The sequence below is a fragment of the Gopherus flavomarginatus genome, chromosome 9 (assembly GCF_025201925.1).
Source record: "Gopherus flavomarginatus isolate rGopFla2 chromosome 9, rGopFla2.mat.asm, whole genome shotgun sequence".
Taxonomy (NCBI): domain Eukaryota; kingdom Metazoa; phylum Chordata; order Testudines; family Testudinidae; genus Gopherus; species Gopherus flavomarginatus.
The window spans coordinates 1,137,130-1,157,504 of NC_066625.1; the positions used below are offsets into that span (position 1 = coordinate 1,137,130).

Consider the following 20,375-nt stretch of genomic DNA (forward strand, 5'->3'; position numbering starts at 1 on the left):
GAGCAGAGCCGTGGGTGTGGGGTGGCAGCCGGTACCCCATGTGCAGAACCAGAAGCAAAGTCTGGGTTGTGGGGCTGGGATCAAGGATCCCCAGATATGGGCAGCAGCCAGGACTCCACGTGTGGGGCGAGAAGCAGAACCCCACATATGCGGCCGGGACCCCACGTGCGGGGCCAGGAGCAAAGCCCCAGAAATTAAAAGGTGCAGCGCCAAAAGTGACATCCCTGCAAGCTGCATGAAAACTTTTTCAAGACACTCTAATAGAGGCTCAACTTAAATGTATACCCCACATTAAAAAACATAGTAAGAGAACCAAAAAAGTGCCACTGTGGCTGAACAACAAAGTAAAAGAAGCAGTGAGCGGCAAAAAGGCATCTTTTAAGAAGTGGAAGTTAAATCCTAGTGAGGAAAATAGAAAGGAGCATAAATTCTGAAAAATGAAATGTAAAAATGTAATTACGCAGGCCAAAAAAGAATTTGAAGAACAGTTAGCCAAAGATTCAAAAAATAAGAGCAAAAAATGTTGTAAGTACATCAGAAGCAGGAAGCCTGCTAAACAACCACTGAGGCCACTGGACAATCGAGATGGTAAAGGAGCACTCAAGCACAACAAGGCCATTGAGGAGAAACTAAATGAAGTCTTTGCATTGGTCTTCTCAGCTGAGGATGTTAGGGAGATTCCCAAAGTTGAGTCATTCTTTTTAGGTGAAAAATCTGAGGAACTGTCCCAGATTGAGATGTCATTAGATGAGGTTTTGGAACAAATTGATAAATTAACCAGTAATAAGTTACCAGGACCAGATGATATCACCCAAGAGTTCTGAAGGAACTCAAATGTGAAATTGCAGGACTACTAACTGTAGTCTTTAACGTCTCATTTAAATTAGCTTCTGTACCAGATAACTGGAGGGTAGCTAATGTGACGCCAATTTTTAAAAAGGGGTGATCCCGGCAATTACAGGCCAGTAAGCCTAACTTCAGTACTGGGCAAATGGATTGAAACAATAGTAAAGAACAAAATTGTCAGACACATAAATGAACATAATTTGTTGGGGAAGATTCAACATGATTTTTGTAAAGGGAACTCATGCCTCACCAATCTACTAGAATTCTTTGAGGGGGTCAACAAGCATGTGGACAAGGAGGATCCAGTGGATATAACGTACTTAGATTTTCATAAAGTCTTTGACAAGTTCCCTCACCAAAGGCTCATAAGCAAAGTAAGCTGTGATGGGTTAAGAGGGAAGGTTCTCTCATGGATTGGTAGCTGGTTAAAAGACAGGAAACAAAGTAGGAATAAATGGTCAGTTCTCAGAATGGAGAGCGGTAAATAGTGGTGTCCCCCAGGAATCTGTACTTGGTCCAGTCCTATTTAACATATTCATAAATGATCTGGAAAAAGGGGTAAATGGTAAGGTGGCAAAATTTGCAGATGATACAAAATTACTCAGGCTAGTTAAGTCCCAGGCAGACTGCAAAGAGCTACAAAAGGATCTCACAAAACTGGGCAACAAAATGGCAGATGAAATTCAATGTTGATAAATACAAAGTAATGCACATTGGAAAACATAATCCCAACTATACATATAAAATGATGGGGTCTAAATTGGCTGTTGCCACTCAAGAGAGCGATCTAGGAGTCATTGTGGATAGTTCTCTGAAAACATCCACTCAATGTGCAGCAGCAGTCAAAATAGCGACCAGAATGTTGGGAATAATTCAGAAAGGGATAGATAAGAAGACAGAAAATATCATATTTATTGCCTCTATATAAATCCATGGTACCCCCACATCTTTAATACTGTGTGCAGATGTGGTTGCCCCATCTCAAAAAAGATATATTGGAATTGGAAAAGGTTCAGAAAAGGTCAACAAAAATGATTAGGGGTATGGAATGGCTGACATATGAGAAGAAATTAGTAAGACTGGGACTTTTCAGCATGGTAAAGAGACGACTACGGGGGGATATGATGGAGGTCTATAAAATCACGATTGGTGTGGAGAAAGTAAATAAGGAAATGTTATTTACTCTTTCTCATAACACAAGAACTAGGGGTCACCAAATGAAATTAATAAGCTGCAGGTTTAAAACAAACAAAAGGAAGTATTTTTTCACACAACGCATAGTCAGCCTGTGGAACTCCTTGTCAGAGGATATTGTGAAGGCCAAGAGTATAACAGGGTTGAAAAGAAAGCTAGATAAGTTCATGGAGGATAGGTCCATGCATGGCTATTAGCCAAGATGGGCAGGAATGGTGTCCCTAGCCTCTGTTTACCAGAAGCTGGGAATGGGCGACAGTGGATGGATCAGTTGATGATTCCCTGTTCTGTTCATTCCCTCAGGGGCACCTGGCACTGAGCACTGTTGGTAGCCAGGATATTGGGCTATATGGACCTTTGGTCTGACCCAGTGTGGCCGTTCGTATGTTCTTATGAACCCAGCCAGTGGCCCCTTGAGTCGTGTTCAGAAATCCGAGCTGCTCTGAATTTTCCTTGCAAGTGACCCAGCTAAGCAGGCTGTTGCTCTGAGCGGCCTGTGGAGCTGATCAGCATGTGTCTGTCAGCTGCGCAGCAGTAAGTGCTCCAACGTTTGTGATATGTACTGTAAACAGCAACCTGTCTCCTCCTAAAGCAGTGTGTGTGCTGAGCCCGGCTGTGTTGGAAACATCTTCTGGGGAGACACACAGGATAGCCAATGGCTGGATTCAGCCTGCACCTGACTCGTTACCAGAGTTTAAACACTGTTACTACTTACTTTATATTTCAATGACTAAACATCCTGCTTGACATTTTGGGAACATGAATCTATAGTGCCCTCCATGCCAAAGAAGCACAGAGCAGCTCGTAAATGCTGTCTAGACTAGTAAGCTGCTGTGTTAGCCTGCACAAAAGCAGCACAGCACAGCACCTTGTGACAGCTGTAAAAGCATCATGCATGGTACAGTCTGTGTATTTATCTTCTAGCAATGTGCATTGACTGATTTGGATAAAACACTCTTTGCGACATACAACCAACAGTGAGGTCACAGACAGAGGATTAGGGCTAAAGGTGCAGAACAGGCAACAAAGAGATGCTGTTTTTCAGCAAGTGTCCATGAGAATAAGGGAGAAAGCAAGACAGAGACTGGATTAAATAGAAGGGAATTGTCTCCAAATAGAATGTTTTTCATGCTTTCCCATGAGGCGTCAGAATGTCTTTACAGACAAATAGTCAGAGTAGAGTCCATTATGCTCAGCGCTTTTTGCCTTGAAACATAAATAGCTGCATATCATAGAAGTGTTTGTTAGCAGGAAATGTGTATGCTGGAAAAAGTTAGACATTAAATCATTACTTCATGCAGAAAGATATTGCTAAAGGGAGAGGATTACTTACTATATTAATTCTCTCCTTCAGCTCCCCACACATCTTTCTGCATATAATAAGGTTAGTCACAAAATGTGGTGTTGAAACAATTTTGGTACATTGCAAATCTATTTCCTCGGAGACTGCATGCCCTGGTGCTTTCCCTGCCCTTCCCTGTCCTCAGGCTCTGGCAGAGCAGGGAGAGAGAGGGGACCAGTCGTGTCACATTTTCCAAAAAACGACCATACTGGCAAGTCCTTGGGAGAGTCCTCAGTGCACAGACTAGTTCCCATCCCACTCTGCTCCCCTTTGTAGCCACCGGCCACCTCCAGGGATCGCCATTAGTAGGGGCGGCTCCAGGCACCAGCACGCCAAGCAAGTGCCTTGCGCGGCAAGCCATGGGGGGCGCTCTGCTGGTCGCTGCGAGGGCGGCAGGCAGGTTGCCTTGGTCGGCATGCCTGCGGAGGGTCCGCTGGTCCCGCGGCTTTGGCAGACCTCCCGAAGGCAAGCCGCCGAAGGCAGCCTGCCTGCTGTTCTTGGGGTGGCAAAATACCTAGAGCCGCCCCCGGCCATTAGCCATTCACCACGTCTCTGTGCTGTGTGATCTGAGATACCACATATAGAGAAGGGACAGGGTCCTGCGCTCCCCTCCTGCCAATCCCCAGCCAATGGGCTGGGGGAGGAACTCCTGGTGGCCTCTCCTCTGAGGGAAAAGAGGCAGCCCACCCTGCCAGGAGCTGGGAGCTGTGTTGGCAGCAGGGCAGGGCAGCCCTCCTTGGCCATCCCTATTACTGCTTCCCCCTTCCTGCCTCTCCTTATTTGCCTTTCTCTCCCTCGCACTAAACAGTGTAAAAACGAAAAGCAGCCAGACAAGATAACCCCCAGCCCGGCAGACCTAGACAGGCTTGGCCCATCGCCCCAGTCACTCTGCTTGTCGCCTTCCTCCCGCATCTCCCTTGTTTGGCCGGTCTCCTCACACAGACGTTCTTTGGGGCAGGGCCTGTCTGTGTCTGGGCAGCACCCAGTGGTCCTGATCCAGGGCTTCGGTCTTCACTCCCTGCTCTCTCACACTCATCATCATAACAGCACTAGCGTCTCTGGTACCCGCTGGGGCACACTGACTTCTCAAGGCAGTTACGCTCTGCCTAGAAACCGATGGCAGCTCCTTCACTAACACTCTCTCAGCTCAGCAGCCATTGGTTATTCCTCATCAGGGTTCTGGTCTCTTCCTACCCAGGCGCTGGCAATACCTGCACCATGTCTCTACGCAGGCCCCTCAGCCCAGCACGGGGTGGGCTCGCTAGACACGCAGCCCCTTCGAGCATGTGCCAGTTCCCCCCTGCCTCCCCGCAGGGAGCGACGGCAGGAGGCCAGTTCAGGTATAAATCAGTCTGACTCATCCCACTCCAAGAGAGCTGTTCCTTGGCTGAAGGAGGGAGCCAGCTGCCATAGGCACCTCTTGTCAGCAAGGCAGCAGCAGGACATGGGGCGCCCTTCACCCAAACCACATCATGGCGCCAGGGAGCCCCCATCTCTCCACATTCCCACCGCAAGGCTGTGATGCAAATGCTCTGGCCTGCCCCACCCAGCAGAGCAGGGCCTGGTACCTGGGAACACCCCCTGAACCTCAGCACTAGAAAGAGACTGAATATTTTCATCAGGTTTTCTGGGGGGGTGGGTTTATGAAAAAGGGCTTTTTGGGTGGATCAGCCATTTCTGTACCATTCAGGATTTTCTGGTTTTGTATTCAATTCTAGGCAAATTTTTCTAGGAACTTTTTCACAGCAAAGCCTTGCCATTTCCTCACTGGCCTTCTTGCAGACCTCAGGGAAGGATGTGCCTTGCTTGGAGAGCAATCTGTTCCTGGTGGAGTGGGGGGTTACTCACCACTGGTGTTTCTCTCCACCAGTGCTCAGTAAATCACCCCCATTCAAGGCTTGGGCTGAGGCATGAATGTATCTTCTCTGGGAGACTGGAGCAGTGGGTGAAGGCAGATGCGGCCAAAGCATTCCTGGCTGGGGTGGTGTGCAGTCCTGAGGCTGAACTCCCCTGCACTAAGCAGAGTGACAGGCAGGCGGGGGGCGTAGATGATGAGCTATTCCTAGGAATTAACTCCTTCAGTGCATTTCACCCTCTTTCTGTGTGCAAACTACCTGCAAACAGTCTGTGACATGTCTTTGCTTTGGTCCTGTTTGTGATCTGTCCTTTGGGAGGAGGGACTGGCCACCTAAGTCACATGGCATTGTTTCTGCTCCGTGACTGGATGCTGAAACTTTGATGACTAGGAGAAGGGCAATCAAATGGCTCCTGGGTGGGCGTGTGGACTCATCCAGAATGAAGCTGCACTTGCAGAGAACAACGTAATTGTTTATAGTGCGTGTGGACACCCCTGGAAAGAGGGGCAAAGCCCCATGAAGTGAGTTTGTGGGTTTCTTTGACCATGTGTCCATGAATCCTTCTTATGGAATATTGGCGGTAATGACAACAACACAGACCCCTGCTTGACAGAAACCCTTTGATCTGAGAACACTTGCCTTCAAAACTTCAAAAACAGACTCCAAAGAGAGACTGCTGAACTCGAATTAATATGCAAATTAGATACAATTAACTCAGGCCTAAACAGAGACTGGGAATGGTTGGATCATTAACTAATTGAATCTATTTCCCTATGTTAAGTTCTCCTCACACCTTCTATGGGTCATGTTAATTATCATTTCAAAAGTTTTTTTTTCTCCTGCTGATGATAGCTCATCTCAGTTGATTAGACTCTTCCTGTTGGTATGCATACTTCCACCTTTTCATGTTCTCTGTATGTATAAATATCTCCTGTCTGTGTGTTCCATTCTATGCATCTGAAGAAGTGGGCTGTAGCTCAGGAAAGCTCATGCTGAAATAAATTTGTTAGTCTCTAAGATGCCACAAGTGCTCCTGTTCTACTTGCCTTCTAGTTATTCAGCCAGATGTGACCTGCGGGATGTCTTGTCAGTCCTGGCACGTGGCTTCAGACCTTGCATTGCCCTGAGAAGTTTTGCCAAATGGTAGTCAATGGTGCTGCAAACGGGGGGTGGGGAGACGGGAGGAGACCACTTTCCCACGGTCTAATATGGTGACCCTCAAAACCCCTGCTTCTGAAAGTCAGGTGTTTACACTGAAACTGGAAGAGCCTCTTAAAAGGCAGCAGGAATTTTCTAATCAAACACATTTTTTCCAGAGACTGACTCACAGAGGGAATAATTTCTGAGATCAGCAGAAAAGTAAGCAAAAAGCAACATGAAAGCAGGAAAAGTAAAAGCAACTGTTTGTTTTGACATTTTCCTCCTGAACAACATGTAAGTCTCACCCTGTTATCACTTGGCTTAGCAATGCATTACATTTCCTAGCTCCACTGCACCACAAATAAGTCTGGTGTCACAGACACCCAGCTGCCATGCCAAGGTGAGAGCTGGTTTATTCATGCTTCTGAAGTCATTACAGGCTGTGTAGAATGGACTCGTTTACCCATTATGGGTTGGCAACCTGCTTATCTTGGTAATCGCCAGGCGGGATTCATACCTCTGCATGGGTAATAGAGTACACAGGACGTTCTCTCACAAAACGTACATTTGAGTGCTAATGGCAGGGACTCTCCCGCAATGCTACCATTGCCTGCATTTCCCACTGTGGGTAATATAATCCTGGATGCTAGTCACAGGGTGGAGCACAGAGAGCAACAGGCCGTTACACACTACTCCCTGATACATTACCCTTAGTCAAAAGCCTCTGCTTGAAACCTGGCACTAGTGCATGCAGAACATGCTGCATCTTTGCTGGCCCTCTTCAATCTGGTTTGCAAAACATCCGGGAGGATGTGCTCTTGGAGGGCAGGGGTATCAAACCAGCACACTAATGGCGCGTCAGCAGTGACGGCAGCCTGCTTGACCGGGGACAGTTAATAACTAATGAGGATGTCAAAGATAACAGCAAGAAGGAGGGAAACAGGTAACAACTTTACAGCCAGCTCTTCAACAAGGCAAGGCACAGCTGAAAAGCACGACTCCCATCTCAACAAGCTAATGTGTGGCTAAAGCAAGCTTTTGAGATGTTACACCTGTGCACTAGAATGGGGCAATGCATCAAGAATCCTCACCCAGGGCTTTGCTTAGCTGTAGAGCAGTAAAGAGGTAACCAGGGAGTGGAGCTGGTGAATACTTTGCAAACATAATCATTGAATACATGGTTTGATTAACATCACAAAGTTTTTAAAATAAAACACGGAGTGGCTAATTTTGTTCTGTCCCCAGCTTTTGCTGTCACAGGCAAGCGACTATTTCCCCATAAATGTTGCACTTTTCATCCAGTTCTGTCAGAAACTGGCTGGAGGAATTAAAAACTCGCTGGAGGAGTGCCCTGGTGATGGTCCTTTAGTGAACCGTCCCGCTTGACAAGTGCGTGGGGCTGTGGGAACAATCCAAATGGTGGCCGAGATGGCTAATAGTCCTCTCCATGCCTACTCCCTAGAAAGGAAAAGCTGAGAATCTCCTAGGGGAAAGGAGACACAACAAGCCAAGGAACCCTCCAGCCTGTCCAAGCAGGCTTCAGAGCACAGCTGGGTTTGCTGTTGCTGGCTGCAGGGCACTCTGGGTAGAACCTGGTACATTTTTTCCATTCCCCCAGACCTGGAAATGGGGGGATAATTTCATGCATGCTCTGCCAAACAAGCTCCCTTCTGGGAAGAAAGTGAGCGTGCGAAACCTCAGTCCCAGTGTGTGTGAGCAGCTCAAACCAGGGGATGGGATGGGGCTCGGAGGGGTTCTCCCAACAACGGCTGCAAAGGAATGACTGCTAAGAGGGGTTTTGGCAAGAGCGGCCCTGGGGCTGCTGTCTGCTTTGCCGGCAGCTCAAACCTATTCGCCCACTCAGGGCAATCCTGGGGTGGCACCCACCCCCCCATCAGCCTGTTGCATTCCCAGGGGAATGGACACATGGGCAGGATGCCTTTGTAGCCCAGCTGCTGGCTTGGCCTGCTGGGGCCATGGGGAGCCTGGTGTGGGAGGCTAGTCCATTAGAAACAGCTCCTTCTAGTTACGGCAGCCAGCAGTGATGGATCCATGGCAAGTTATCATCTTTCATTGTTTAGTTCATTTTGTATTTCCCTTCCCTTCCTTCAAGCTATTTGTAGGGTTGCCAGCACAGGAGCCTGCCAGGGAGGGGGCTGCATTGTCCCCAGTCACAGTAATCCAGTGATTTGGACTTTAGTTTGAGTTGCCAACAAAGAGCCTGCCCGTACCCAAAGTGGGAGAGCAGGCGAGTGGGCTTATTGGTCTGCCCTGGACGCGGCACTGGCAAAGTCGTGCTCTGCTCATGGAGCTCAGGTGCCCAATAAAGGGAAACTTTAATTTGCATTTTATGGCTGTTCCAAAAGCTTTTAATGACAACAGCAGGTGAAAATGACACATCATTCAAGACAGTTTGATTGTCTAAAAATACAGCACTTGCGTCGCAAAGGTCATCAAGAGAAGAGCGCATTTCACGGTCTTCGTACTGAGCTTTTCTGCTACGTCAACGCTGAGCAGTTATAAAGAGAATCCCAGTTAACTCATTAGGATTAAGATCTTAGTCAAGCAAACGTATTCCAAGGGGGCAGATTACACCGCAGTGTGATTATATCACTCAGGTACTAAAACTCTGATTTATTTTGAGATTTAATTGATCTTTTGAGGGGAGCTGCTTCTCAGACAGTAGCATCTACACCAAAATGATCTTGATTTGAATAAGTATTCAGTCCTTGTTTGGTAAATACACCCAGTGTTAATGGTGCTTAATGGTGCCTGTAATTGGTGTCTAAAGTTATTTAAAAGTAAATTTACTAGAAAATAATTAGCAATTTTATAGTTCACTACTTCCTAATTTTGTTGATAAAAATTGTCAGTGGTTTTATCAGATGACACAATAACACAATGGTGTGAAATAGCTTTTTCTAAATTGCTAGGAAAGGGTGTCCAGAAAATAAAATAAACTATTTTCTCCTCTAACTTCTTCCACTGGAAGCCAGCCCCCTGCAGTAAATTAGCCTGAATCAGCAATTGGTGAATCTTTCCAAGCACTGTTCAAGGATTTGGGTTTTGTGACCTTGAGGGTTCTTAACCTTCGCTGTTGGAGCAGGGAAGAAAAACGGTTTCCTCATTAGGACTAAAGCATCTTTCCTTAATGAGCTTGTGGGATTGTTCAGCCCACCATGAGCCCCATTCTCCTTTCTGCAGCTCCACAGATGGAGTGAGCTCTAGGAGTACAGGGAAGACTGAGAATCACTGGAGAGAAAGCGCTTCCCCGTGGTGTCTGTTTGCTGTACGCTGTGGAGCTCGGCTGGTTAACGCATCAGTCTGCTGCCTGCACAGCTCAAAATCCAGGGGAAAAGCGTGTGGCTGGCAGGCTTGGTGCCTGCACTGAACTCCTGATTCTCTAGGTGATTGAATCCCGAGTTGATGCTAGGAAGGCCTGGGAACCCAGTATTATCTGGACAGTCTCTTTTTGAGAGCTTTGTTCCTGCTCTGGGACAAAACCGGACATGGGTTTGTCTGGTATCGGATGGGGGCTGCTGCTCTGCCCACTCCGGCTCTTTAAATTGGTGTGACCTCATGCACCATCACGCCAACAGGGGCAGGCCCACCCATGCCATTTTGTGTGTGTGTGTGTGTGTGTGTGTGTGTGTGTGTGTGTGTGTGTGTGTGTGTGTGTGTGTGTGTGTGTGTGTGTGTGTGTGTGTGTTACAGAGCTCCCCCTGCCAATCACTGAATCTTGCCCTGGTCCTAAGGGGTCTCCTCCTGCTGTCCAGGGGAGCCGTGCAGAGTTGGGCCAATAGGTATTTGGTGGATTGCAAGAGACCAGAGGGCTGGGCACTGAGACCTCAGTGCTCAGAGTGGATCAGGGCCCTGTCTGCTACTGGCCTGTGAGCTGGGCAGCACTCTGCACGGGCCCTTCCTTCTCAGATGCAACCACAGCTGCCATGTGGGGTTCAGAGCCTGCCAAAGGCTGTGACCCAGCTCTTGCAAGGCTCTCCCGCCCGCCGCTGTGAGCTGATAGGGCAGGGCAGTGGGAGCAGAGAACAGGCTGCTGACCAGCTCTTTAAATGCTACTTCTACATTGTGCACACGGCTAGAGCATGAAAACACCTGTCCATCCTGCTGCCAGCTGCTGGGCTCTCCCTTGCTGGCTTCACTCACCACTATCTTGTCTCCAGACTGGGTGCTCCGCTTGGGGCACCGAGGGGCCATTGTAACTAACTGGCTTTGTGTCTATCAAACAAAAGCTGCTATGTTACATTGATTCACTGATTCCAAGGCCAGAAGGGACCATCGTGATCCTCTCGTCTGTCCTGCTGTAGAGCACAGACCAGAGAACTGCCCTAAATCATTCCTAGAGCAGAGCTTTTAGGGTCTGTCTACACAGCAAGAAAAACCCACGGCTGGTCCACGCCAGCTGACGCAAGCCATGGGCTATTTCATGGTTGTGTAGACATCCAGGCTCACGCTGGAGCCTAGTCTCTGGGACTCTGCAGGGTGGAAGGGTCTTGGAGCCCAGAAGTCTACACAGTGATGAAACAGCCTGGCAGCCCGAGCCCCATGAACCTGAATCAGCTGGGACGGGCCAGCCGGGGGGGTTTGTTTCCTGTGTAGACAGACCCTTAGAAAAACAGCTGATGTTGATTGAAAAATTCAGTGCTGGAGAATCCACCATGACTATTAGTAAATTGTTCTAGTGGTTAATTACTCCCTGTTAGTTACTCTCACTGCAAAATTTCCAGTCTGAATTTGTCTAGTTTCAACTTGCAGCTATTGGATTGTGTTGGAGTTTTCTCTGCTAGATTAAAGAGCCCGTTATCAAATGTCTGTTCTCCATATAGAGTTACAGACTGTGAGCAAGTCACCTCTTGGTGATCTCTTTGTGAAGCTAAATAGATAGACTCAAAGAGCTCAATCACCACAAATCATGTTTTCTAATCCTCCAGTCATTCTCCTGGCTCTTCTCTGAACCCTCTCCAATTTATCAACATCCTTCTTGAACTGTGGGCACCAGAACAGGACACAGGATTCCAGCTGTGGTCGCACCAGTGCCAAACCCAGAGATAAAATCACCCCCCTGCTCCTACTAGAGATTTCCCTGTTTATGCATCGCAGGATCACATTAGCCCTTTTGGCCCCAGGGTTGCACTGAGAGCTCATGTTTGGCTGATTATCCACCCCATCCCCCTAAAAAAGCCTTTTCAGTGTCGCTGCTCCCCAGGACAGGTTCCCCATCCTGTAAGCGTGGCCAACATGCTTGCTCCTAGATGTCTACATTTACATTTAGCTGTATTAAAATGCGTATTGTTTCCTTGTGCCCAGCTTACCAAGCAATCCAGATCACTCTGTATCAGTGACCTGTCTTCTTCATTATTTGCCACTCCCACAATTATTGTGTCAGCTGCAAACTTCATCAGTGATGATTTTATATTTTCTTCCAGATCATCGATACAATTGTCAATAGCATAGGGCCAAGGACCAGTCTCTCTGAGACCCCACTAGAAACACAGCCACTTCATGGTGAGTCCCTATTTACAAATACATTGTGAGGCCTATCCATGTAATGTGAGCTGTGATAAGTTTATATTGTTCTAGCTTTTTAATAAAAATGTCATGTGGTACTAAGTCAAATATCTTATAGAAGTCTAAATATGTTACATCAGCACTGTTACCTTTATCAACCAAACTTGTAATCTCATAAAAATATTACATGAGATTGACAGGTTCTATTTTCCATAAACCCATGTTGATTGGAATTATCTATATCACCCTCCTTTAAGTCTTTATTACTCAAGGCCTGTACCAGCTGCTCCATTATCTTGTCCAGGATTGATAGACTGACTGGCTTATAACTGCCTGGGTCCTCCTATTTACCTTTTTTCAAATATTGTCACATTAGCTTTCTTCTAGTCTTCTGGAACTTCTTCAGTGCTCCCGAATTTATTGAAAATCAACATTACGGTCCAGAGAGCTCCTCAGCCCTCTCCTTTAAAACTCTTGAATGCAAGCTATCTGGTCCTGCTGACATAAAAATAGCTAATTTTAGTAGCTGTGGTTTAACATCCTCCTGAGATACTACTGAAATGGAAAGAGTGTTATCACCGTATGACGTGACCGCATCATGTTTTTTCTCCAAATACAGAACAAAAATATTTACTGAACACTTCTGCCTCTTCTGCATTATTATTGATAATTCTACCATTTCCAGCTAGTAATGGACTAATACCATTGTCAGGATTCTTTTTGTTTCTAATATACTTAAATAACTCCTTCTTATTGTCTTAAACTCTGTTGGCCATAGATTTCTTCTTGTGTCCCTTTGCTTCCCTTATCAAGTTGTGACAATTCCTAGCTTCTGATTGATATAAATTGATGATGTTTGCAATTCCATTCATTGTCTGCAAAGACATACTTTGTTTACACAGAGCAAGAGGCCCCAGCCCATTGGGCCCAGGGTACAGAGCTGAGGGGCCCTGACATATGGGGCAGTGGGTGCAGAGGAAGGGGCCCCCAGCATACTGGGTGTTCACACAGCTCTGTGCAGCTCCCTGGGAATCATTCTCTCTCCTGCTGCTGTTAAAAGAGTTGGTTGCCTGCTTGTGGACTGGGTGAGCTTGGGTGAGCCATCTACCATCACTGAGCTAATCAGAGCCCCGCAGGGGCAGGGCAGGGCAGGGCAGGACAGGGCGGGATGGTTTGTGAGTGTCCCGTGGGCTGAAATGCCCTTGCAAGGCATGTTACAAGATGACACAAGTGCGTAACAATCCCAGCCAGTCTGTGGCTAATTCACAAGCAGAGAAACAGGGACGCCCATTGTTGACTGAGCCCCTGGCTCCCAGTGGCTGACCTGGCCCGGCTGCGACAGGCTCCTGTATCCCTGAGACACATCCTCTGTGTGTGCTAGTTCCGCACATGGCCCTGCAAAGGAGACTGCGTTGCTGCTTGGCTGCAGTCTAGGGCTAGCAAAGGTGGGCAGCAGAGCACTGGGGAAGGGGTGACCTAGCCATCAGCTATGGGCATATGTGGACTGAGAATCATTGTCTTCCTGCAATTAGCCAAACACCCTTTCAACATGCCATTAAAAAGGTCATACAGGGAAATGCGTAGGCAGCGCTCAGCCAAAGCTGGCAGCATTAACTTGCTGCTGGTTCTGTCCTTCCCAGGAAGTGACACCGGCTCCCCGGGCCCTCAGCCCAGTGAGGATAGCCAAGCAAGACACAGAGCCCCCCCAACTAATGAAGTGGATTTTCTGCCCCAGTAGCAGCTACATGGTTTGTTCTCTTCCTGCTCCCAGGTCCTTTTGGATCTGATTTGTGCTCCCGGTCATGGAAAACTAAGAGGGGAACAGCTCCCACTACCTGCACTCAAGGGACTGACTGGGCCCAGGCTCCTGCACCGACCCGACCTGTCTCTGTGGTATTAGGTCGATTGGGGATAGTGCAGAGAATTCCCTCAGCCCTGCCACTCACCCACGCAGAGACCAAGGAGAAATGGAGCGGAGCAATGCGGCTGCTACAATGTTTATTGTTTAGTGCTGTTCCAGTTCAAGTGTTAAGTTGAAGATTTTCAGACGTTCGTATCGGTCAGGTACAGAATGACACAGACAGACGTGCTTGGAGCAGATGACAGAACAGCAGTTTGCTTTCAAAAGGACGAATTGTCCATTTTCATTTCTGAACCATTAAGTACCAGCTTTTCCATAACAATGAATCATCCATTCTCTGTGTATAAAATTAAATATAATTTATGCTTTGCTAATGGAAATCAAATACAAAATTCAATCTCCTGTGTGTCGTAATGTGACATCTAAATAGTAAAAAAAAAAAAAAAAAGTAATTAACCCAACTCCCTCCTAGCAGGTTGCTCCCTCTCTTGCTGGAGAGAAAATAACTCCTTGGTCACATTAGCACATTACAAAGGCAGAGACTTGTCACTGACGGCGCAGGGACAAAGGTCACCATCTCACGCAAGCTGACAACGCATGTCGCCGCCTCTTGATGGCCAGATGTGCCAGGCCTCCCCTTCCCGAGAGCAACAGCAAACAGCATCATGCGTGGTGCTAGTGAACAGCCACCCTCAGGCACCTGAGTCTCTCCTGGCTCCTTGATTTCTTAGCAGGCTATTAATGTTCACCGGAGTCTTAGCCCCTGGACAGGCCTGCAGACGAGCAATGCAGTTGGAAAAGTGCAGGAGTCAGTTAGCGCCACCTCCCAAGCGCAGGGAAGTAACCCATATAAAAAATAAACCTCTTAAAATATGGCAAAAAGAAGACTGGGCAAGCAGCCCCGGTGGCTCAGCATCCCCTGAATGCAGACAGGTCTAGTTCCATTGTAGCAGCCAAACAGGACCTTCTTCCTCCAGAGCGTCTCACTGCAAGAACACGCAGCTTTGTAACTGTTTCCATTGCTAGTGCCTGGGCGGGCGAGCTGGCCGGGGTGAAGCAAGCTTCTTCCAGAGGGTGGCGAAGGGATGCAGCATTAAGCACATGGCCATGCTCTGCTGTCTGAATCCTGGCTCAGCATTTTGTTGCTGCTCTGGGAATACAGCAAATGGGTAGAGGGTGACTGTACTTCATCCAGGTGCAAACTGGAGCTACGTCTCCTTCCCAGCTACGGGCCAAAAGCTTTCACCAGTCTGTGGAACCACAGCGTCAGCGGCACAGGCAGCATCTTGACTCAAGTCTCTTTTCCTTCCAGGAATGGACCTGTGAAAAGAGCAGCCAAAGGCCACACGCAATCCACGGCCTCTGCTGTCCTGGCTGATCCCCGGTGGCCCCTGACTAGGGAGCAGCACAACACTCTGGCTTTTTTTAGAATCCTGTGGCACCTTATAGACAAACAGACATTTTGGAGCATGAACTTTCATGAGTGAATACCCCCGTCGTCAGATGCATGCATCTCCAAAATGCCTGTTAGTCTATAAGGTGCCACAGGATTCTTTGCTGCTTTTACAGATCCAGACTAACATGGCTCCCCTCTGATACTTGGCATTTTTAGGGTTTTTAAAATATGCAAAGAACATTTTTGGTGTGGTCGGGGGAGGAGGGGTTCCTATGGGGGGGCCTCTGAGCCCAGTAGGGTCTTGTGTGGGAACGAAAAGCTCCCCCTTGCTCAGGCTGTTGCTAAGGGGTGGGCAGGCTGCCCCAGCACAGCCATGGTTCACACAGCATTGTTCTGACTGCTAATGAAACCACTGTCCGAAAATGAACTTTTTAATCCTCTTTTGAAAAGATTAGTTGAAAGAGCTTGATCCTGCCAGTGCTGAGTTCCCTGGAATGGGTTACCTAGGGAGGTGGTGGAATCTCCTTCCTTAGAGATTTTTAAGGGCCGGCTTGACAGAGCCCTGTCTGGGATGATTTAGTTGGGGATTAGTATTGCTTTGAGGAGGGGGTTGGAGTGGATGACCTCCTGATGTCCCTTCCAACCCTGATATTCTATGATTTTATGATTCCCCGTGCTGACGGGCAACCTCGTATTTCTGGGCAGGGCTCAGCATCGGGCAGGAATGAGACCAAAACGAGCTCAGGGTTTGCGGGGCCTGTGAAATAAGAAAAGGCTTTGGGTGTCCATGTAAGCAGGACCCTAGAAATTGGGAAGATTTAAAAAAAAATTCCCTCCATCTGAAGCCATGAATCATTTTGCACAAAATGGCAAAACAACCCAGCTCTCATTTAGCAGAAGAAACAACGTTTTAATTACATCTGAAACAACTGAACGTCCGCCCTTACTACATATTTGCAGTGTTTGTACAATACATTTCTGGGTTTGCAGGTCGGTGAGAAAGTGTTTTATGTCAGATGCTGTTTTAAAACCTAATCAGGCTAATATGAACTGACATTTACTTCAGCAGGAACGAACGTGATTCTCCCCAAACCTAGCCCACAGTCGAAATCCGACAAATGAATTTAGCTCCTTTTATACAATCCAAAGCACTAGCACCACTTTATTGTGTAATGAACCACACGACAGGCCATGAAACCCAAAGCAGGTTCAGCTTGTTACCTAGCTTAACGGTGTTTTAGTGACATTTCCTTTGGTTAGTTGGATCAACAAGGATTTCTTGCCACTTTAATCAAAACAGAGGCTTGGTCTTGCTCAGGAATACTTAAGCTGTGTTTTCTTGCTGCTTTCAAACAGCAACAAACACAACATCTCAAAGGACCACTGAGGCTTGATAAAAATAAAACACCTTCCCTCCTCCCCCTGCAAACGCAGGCCCCACTGCTGCTCTTTTTAAACAGGAAATAAAAGAAAAAGAAAAGAAAAGAAACCCCTGACAGCAAGAAATCACCCAAAGGAAGGAAATGTTCCCTCACAGGTAACACGGTGTTTTCTTTTCGTGTCCACTGTTCCTGGGTTTTTTTCAGTAACGGACATGGAATATAGTGCAGCTGTGTAAAACTGCTGCTACCTTGTCTTTGCTGATGCAGGCATGCAGCTCGCTCTGGATTTGCTGAGGTTCTAGGAGTGACAGGTGCTTATCTTATCGTTTCCATTGGGATTTGCCAATTTGGTTGATCATAAACCTTTGTCATTTCCACTCGGAAAGGAAGTTCTCTCCAGGGCAGTGAGCGCTCACTTGGTGGAAATGACTTTTTCTCCTCTTTGCAGATTTTGAAGCAAAGATGAGCAATGTCTCATGGTTTTGCAAACCTAGCTGAGTCCTGATTTTCAGAAGTGCTGAGCACCCACACTCCCACCGGCTTGCACCCATGGTCCCAGGGACTTCAGTGGCATTTGTGCCTGCTCAGCATTTCTGAAAGTCAGACCGGTTCTGGATTTTGCACACCACTCTCGATACAGTGATGAAGTTTTCCTCAGTAGAGGAGCTCCTTCTGGGTTAATGGCCACCTAGCAAAGAACTAAAAAACTGCCTGTAATGACAACTTGAACTGCCATCTGCTATGCAGGGAAGCAGTGGGTTTCCAGAATGATTGAGAAATGCCACTTCACTACCTGCCTGCAGGAAGAGCTGTGAATGAGACCCTGCACCTTCTGCTAGGAGACTGTGCAGTGCGTCCAGGCCAAGCTTTCTGGGATGGAGCCCATGAGATCAGTCTCAGCTGGCTCCTTGGATGCCAGTGCATGACAGTGTTTTTCAGTGTGTGATCATCTAAAGGAGCATATGAGAACTTAGAGGAAAGCCTGGCCTCTGGCCTCACTGCAGACCAGAGGAAATCAGAAGCAACTCTGTTCAGTTAATGGAGTTACACCCAAAAGTGAGAAAAGACTCGGGCTCAGGATATTTGTGGCACTTGGTAAATGGTTGGTAGCTAGTGCAAGGTGTAACTCATATGCAAGTGAAGTGCCTGTAAATAGTTTCTTTGCAGCTTTGCTGTTTGTGTGTGATCTGATACCACCTGACTGCCAGCAAGGCAAAACTAACGTAGTGCAGAAGAAATTGACTCTGTCGGCTTGCCTTGTCGCTATTGGGATTCTATAAGCTTCCCTCATCCTTCGCTGGCCATGGGTAGGACTCACGGACCACTGACTGGCTGGTGCAGACAGGAAGCACCAGGAACAAAGTGCTAGAAACAGGTAGCCTCCCCTGTCCCACTGGAGCCCCCCCAGCCATTCTTGCAATACAATACAGTGGGAGGGCTCTGAACAGACCCAAATGCAACCTGTACTCGCTGTGACATGAAGGTTTCAGAGCTGGAAATGCTGTTCAGCTTGACTTTAACCTTGACAATGCAAGTCTCTTTGTCATAAGACTGAGACTTTAGCTCTGTGCGAGTTTCGTGTCTCTGACAACGATTCACCTCTAGATAACAGATGGCTTTTTCCCTGCTGTCTTGGCTTTACTTCTCACTTTCTTCCTGTTCCCACTGGAAATCTTGACCTGTCATTTGGTAAAACATGACATTGAATGGTTTGTAAAACTTGCGCAGTCTGTGAATAACATCTGGGTCTATTTTGGGATGAGTTCGACCCTTGGACTTGCCCAGGCACCTGGGGGCGCTGCTATCCTCTGGCTTCTTCAAACAAGGAAACCCCTTGGTTTTATTGAAATAAAAATGCTTCTCTGTCACAATCCTTTTGAGGCCTAAGAAATCCTGGACCTTGGCCATTTCTCCAGCTGGGTCAATAATTAACCGTTCACCGCTGACAAAGAGGATCTGGGAAAGTGGGAAATACTGCAGCCAGTTCTCCAGGTGCAGCGCATAGATCCCGATGCGGATGGCGCTCCAGGAGGCATCGATCAGTCCCAGGGTCCGGTTCTTGAAGGCGAGTATTTCAAAGGTGGGGATCTCAGGTTTCTTGGAGAGCGTCTGCGTGTAGTCCGAGATGGCCCTGGTGACGGGGTTCCGCACCACCACGATCAGCTTGGTGTCCTTGGCCATGGAGTGAATGCGCTTTGGGGCTTCATTGGTCACAAAATAACTCGGCGTCTTCTCCATCGTTATTTGTCCATCCAGAGTTTTGGGCATCACATTCCTGTAGAGAAAGGAACAGGAGAGAGAGGAAGAGAGCTTAGTTCTGTAGCAGGAATCTAGCTCCCAAGGAAACTCAGCCATGTGGGTTCCCCTCCAGCCACGTGCAGTGAGTTTGAAGCCTGTGGCCCAGTGAGAGTGAGGGCACCCCTCAGGGGAGTGACACTAGCTACCCCATAATTTCTGGAGATCCAATGCCAATTAGTGTCCTTTGGCTTCAGAACCCGGGGAAGGCAAGTACCTCGAGTGTTAAAGCCAATCTCAATAACATATTATACAGTCAATTTGCCACAGGCATATGTAGACAAGAGTTAATTGACAATAAACCTGTACAATACCTGTCTGTACAGCAAGCCATCTGCTACCACTTGCTCAATTAAACCTATACACTTCAGAGCCTTGTACCAAAGTGGTGCATTTAGGATTACACAAGACCTTTTTGTTAGGATGACATGCTTTTAAATGTCTCAGCTAATAAAACTTAATACAGAATAAGATCCCTTGCTTCTAGTACAATAATTCAATTTATTTACTATCTTATGTGTGAGGAAGAATGACTTTTCTTTTATCTCTAATTCACATGCTCTGTCAATAATTAATTGCTGCTGGGTTTTGAGCTTCCTGCGCAAGCACTTTTATTAGCCAAAAGGAATTTGCCTACTGGATAAATTAACATGTAGCAAGACTTTCCTGGATAGTATATCATCATGCTGTAAAATGCAGCTGCAGCCCAGAGAGCTTTTATATCTAAGAAAATGGAGAAGTAAATGCCTGGCCCATATGGCCCAAGCCAAAGATGAATGTCGCAAACCAGAAAGTTTTAAATCATGGACTCAGTATGTGCGCTAGAGCATCTTTTAAACCTTAACTGCTGGGTACCAGGCTGGCTGCAGGCCTTTGCTGTACACGGGGCACGTAGTGCCTCCAGTTCACACCCACGCTGTGCGGGGCAGGGCTCTACACTCCCAGGAAAGCATGTGTGTCTACTCACGGCCAGTGTGAGGTCTGCTGTTCTCTTGTGGCTCGCAGCTTGAGAACCATTATTTATCAGCTGGAAAATCCCCCCCAGCTACAGAAAGAGCAACTGTGCCACATCCTGCCTCACCCAGCATGCCGGAGGCCTGGCTGCTGCCACCTTGAACTTTATGGTGTGATTTGCACCTGTGTAATGTGTGTGTGAAACATCTCCAGCCAGAATGGCTCCATTCAGCACCCACTCTGCGCAGGAGTCAGCGAGGTAAGTAAGGCGCAAGCAGGACCAGCGCTAGGGGTTTGAGCGCCCTAGGTGCACGGCAATTTCGCTGCCCCGCGCGCTGGTCCCGTGGCTCCGGTGGAGCTCCCACAGTGGTGCCTGCGGGAGGTCCACTGGAGCCACCCGCCCGCCCGCCCGCCCGCCCGCAGGCACGACTGCGGCAGCTCCACCGGAGCCGCGGAGCACCGGACCCTTTGCAGGCAACACTGCGGCAGCTCCACCGGAGCCGCCTGCTGCCCCCTCCGGCAAAACGGGGCCCACCAATTATTCTGGCGCCCTAGGCGATTGCCTAGGCTGCCTAAATGGTAG

The 20,375-nt window shown here is 47.8% G+C and overlaps 1 protein-coding gene across 1 annotated transcript in view; it reads right to left on the reverse strand.

The window, feature by feature from the left end:
* Positions 1–10,056: 10,056 nt before the first annotated feature.
* Positions 10,057–20,375, reverse strand: part of HS3ST4 (heparan sulfate-glucosamine 3-sulfotransferase 4) — a 140,064-nt gene continuing 129,745 nt past the window's right edge. The window contains exon 2 of the mRNA XM_050968639.1: positions 10,057–18,818. Within this exon, the coding sequence (XP_050824596.1) occupies positions 18,182–18,818 (637 nt within the window). The 3' untranslated portion in view covers positions 10,057–18,181. The remainder of the gene's footprint in view (positions 18,819–20,375) is intronic.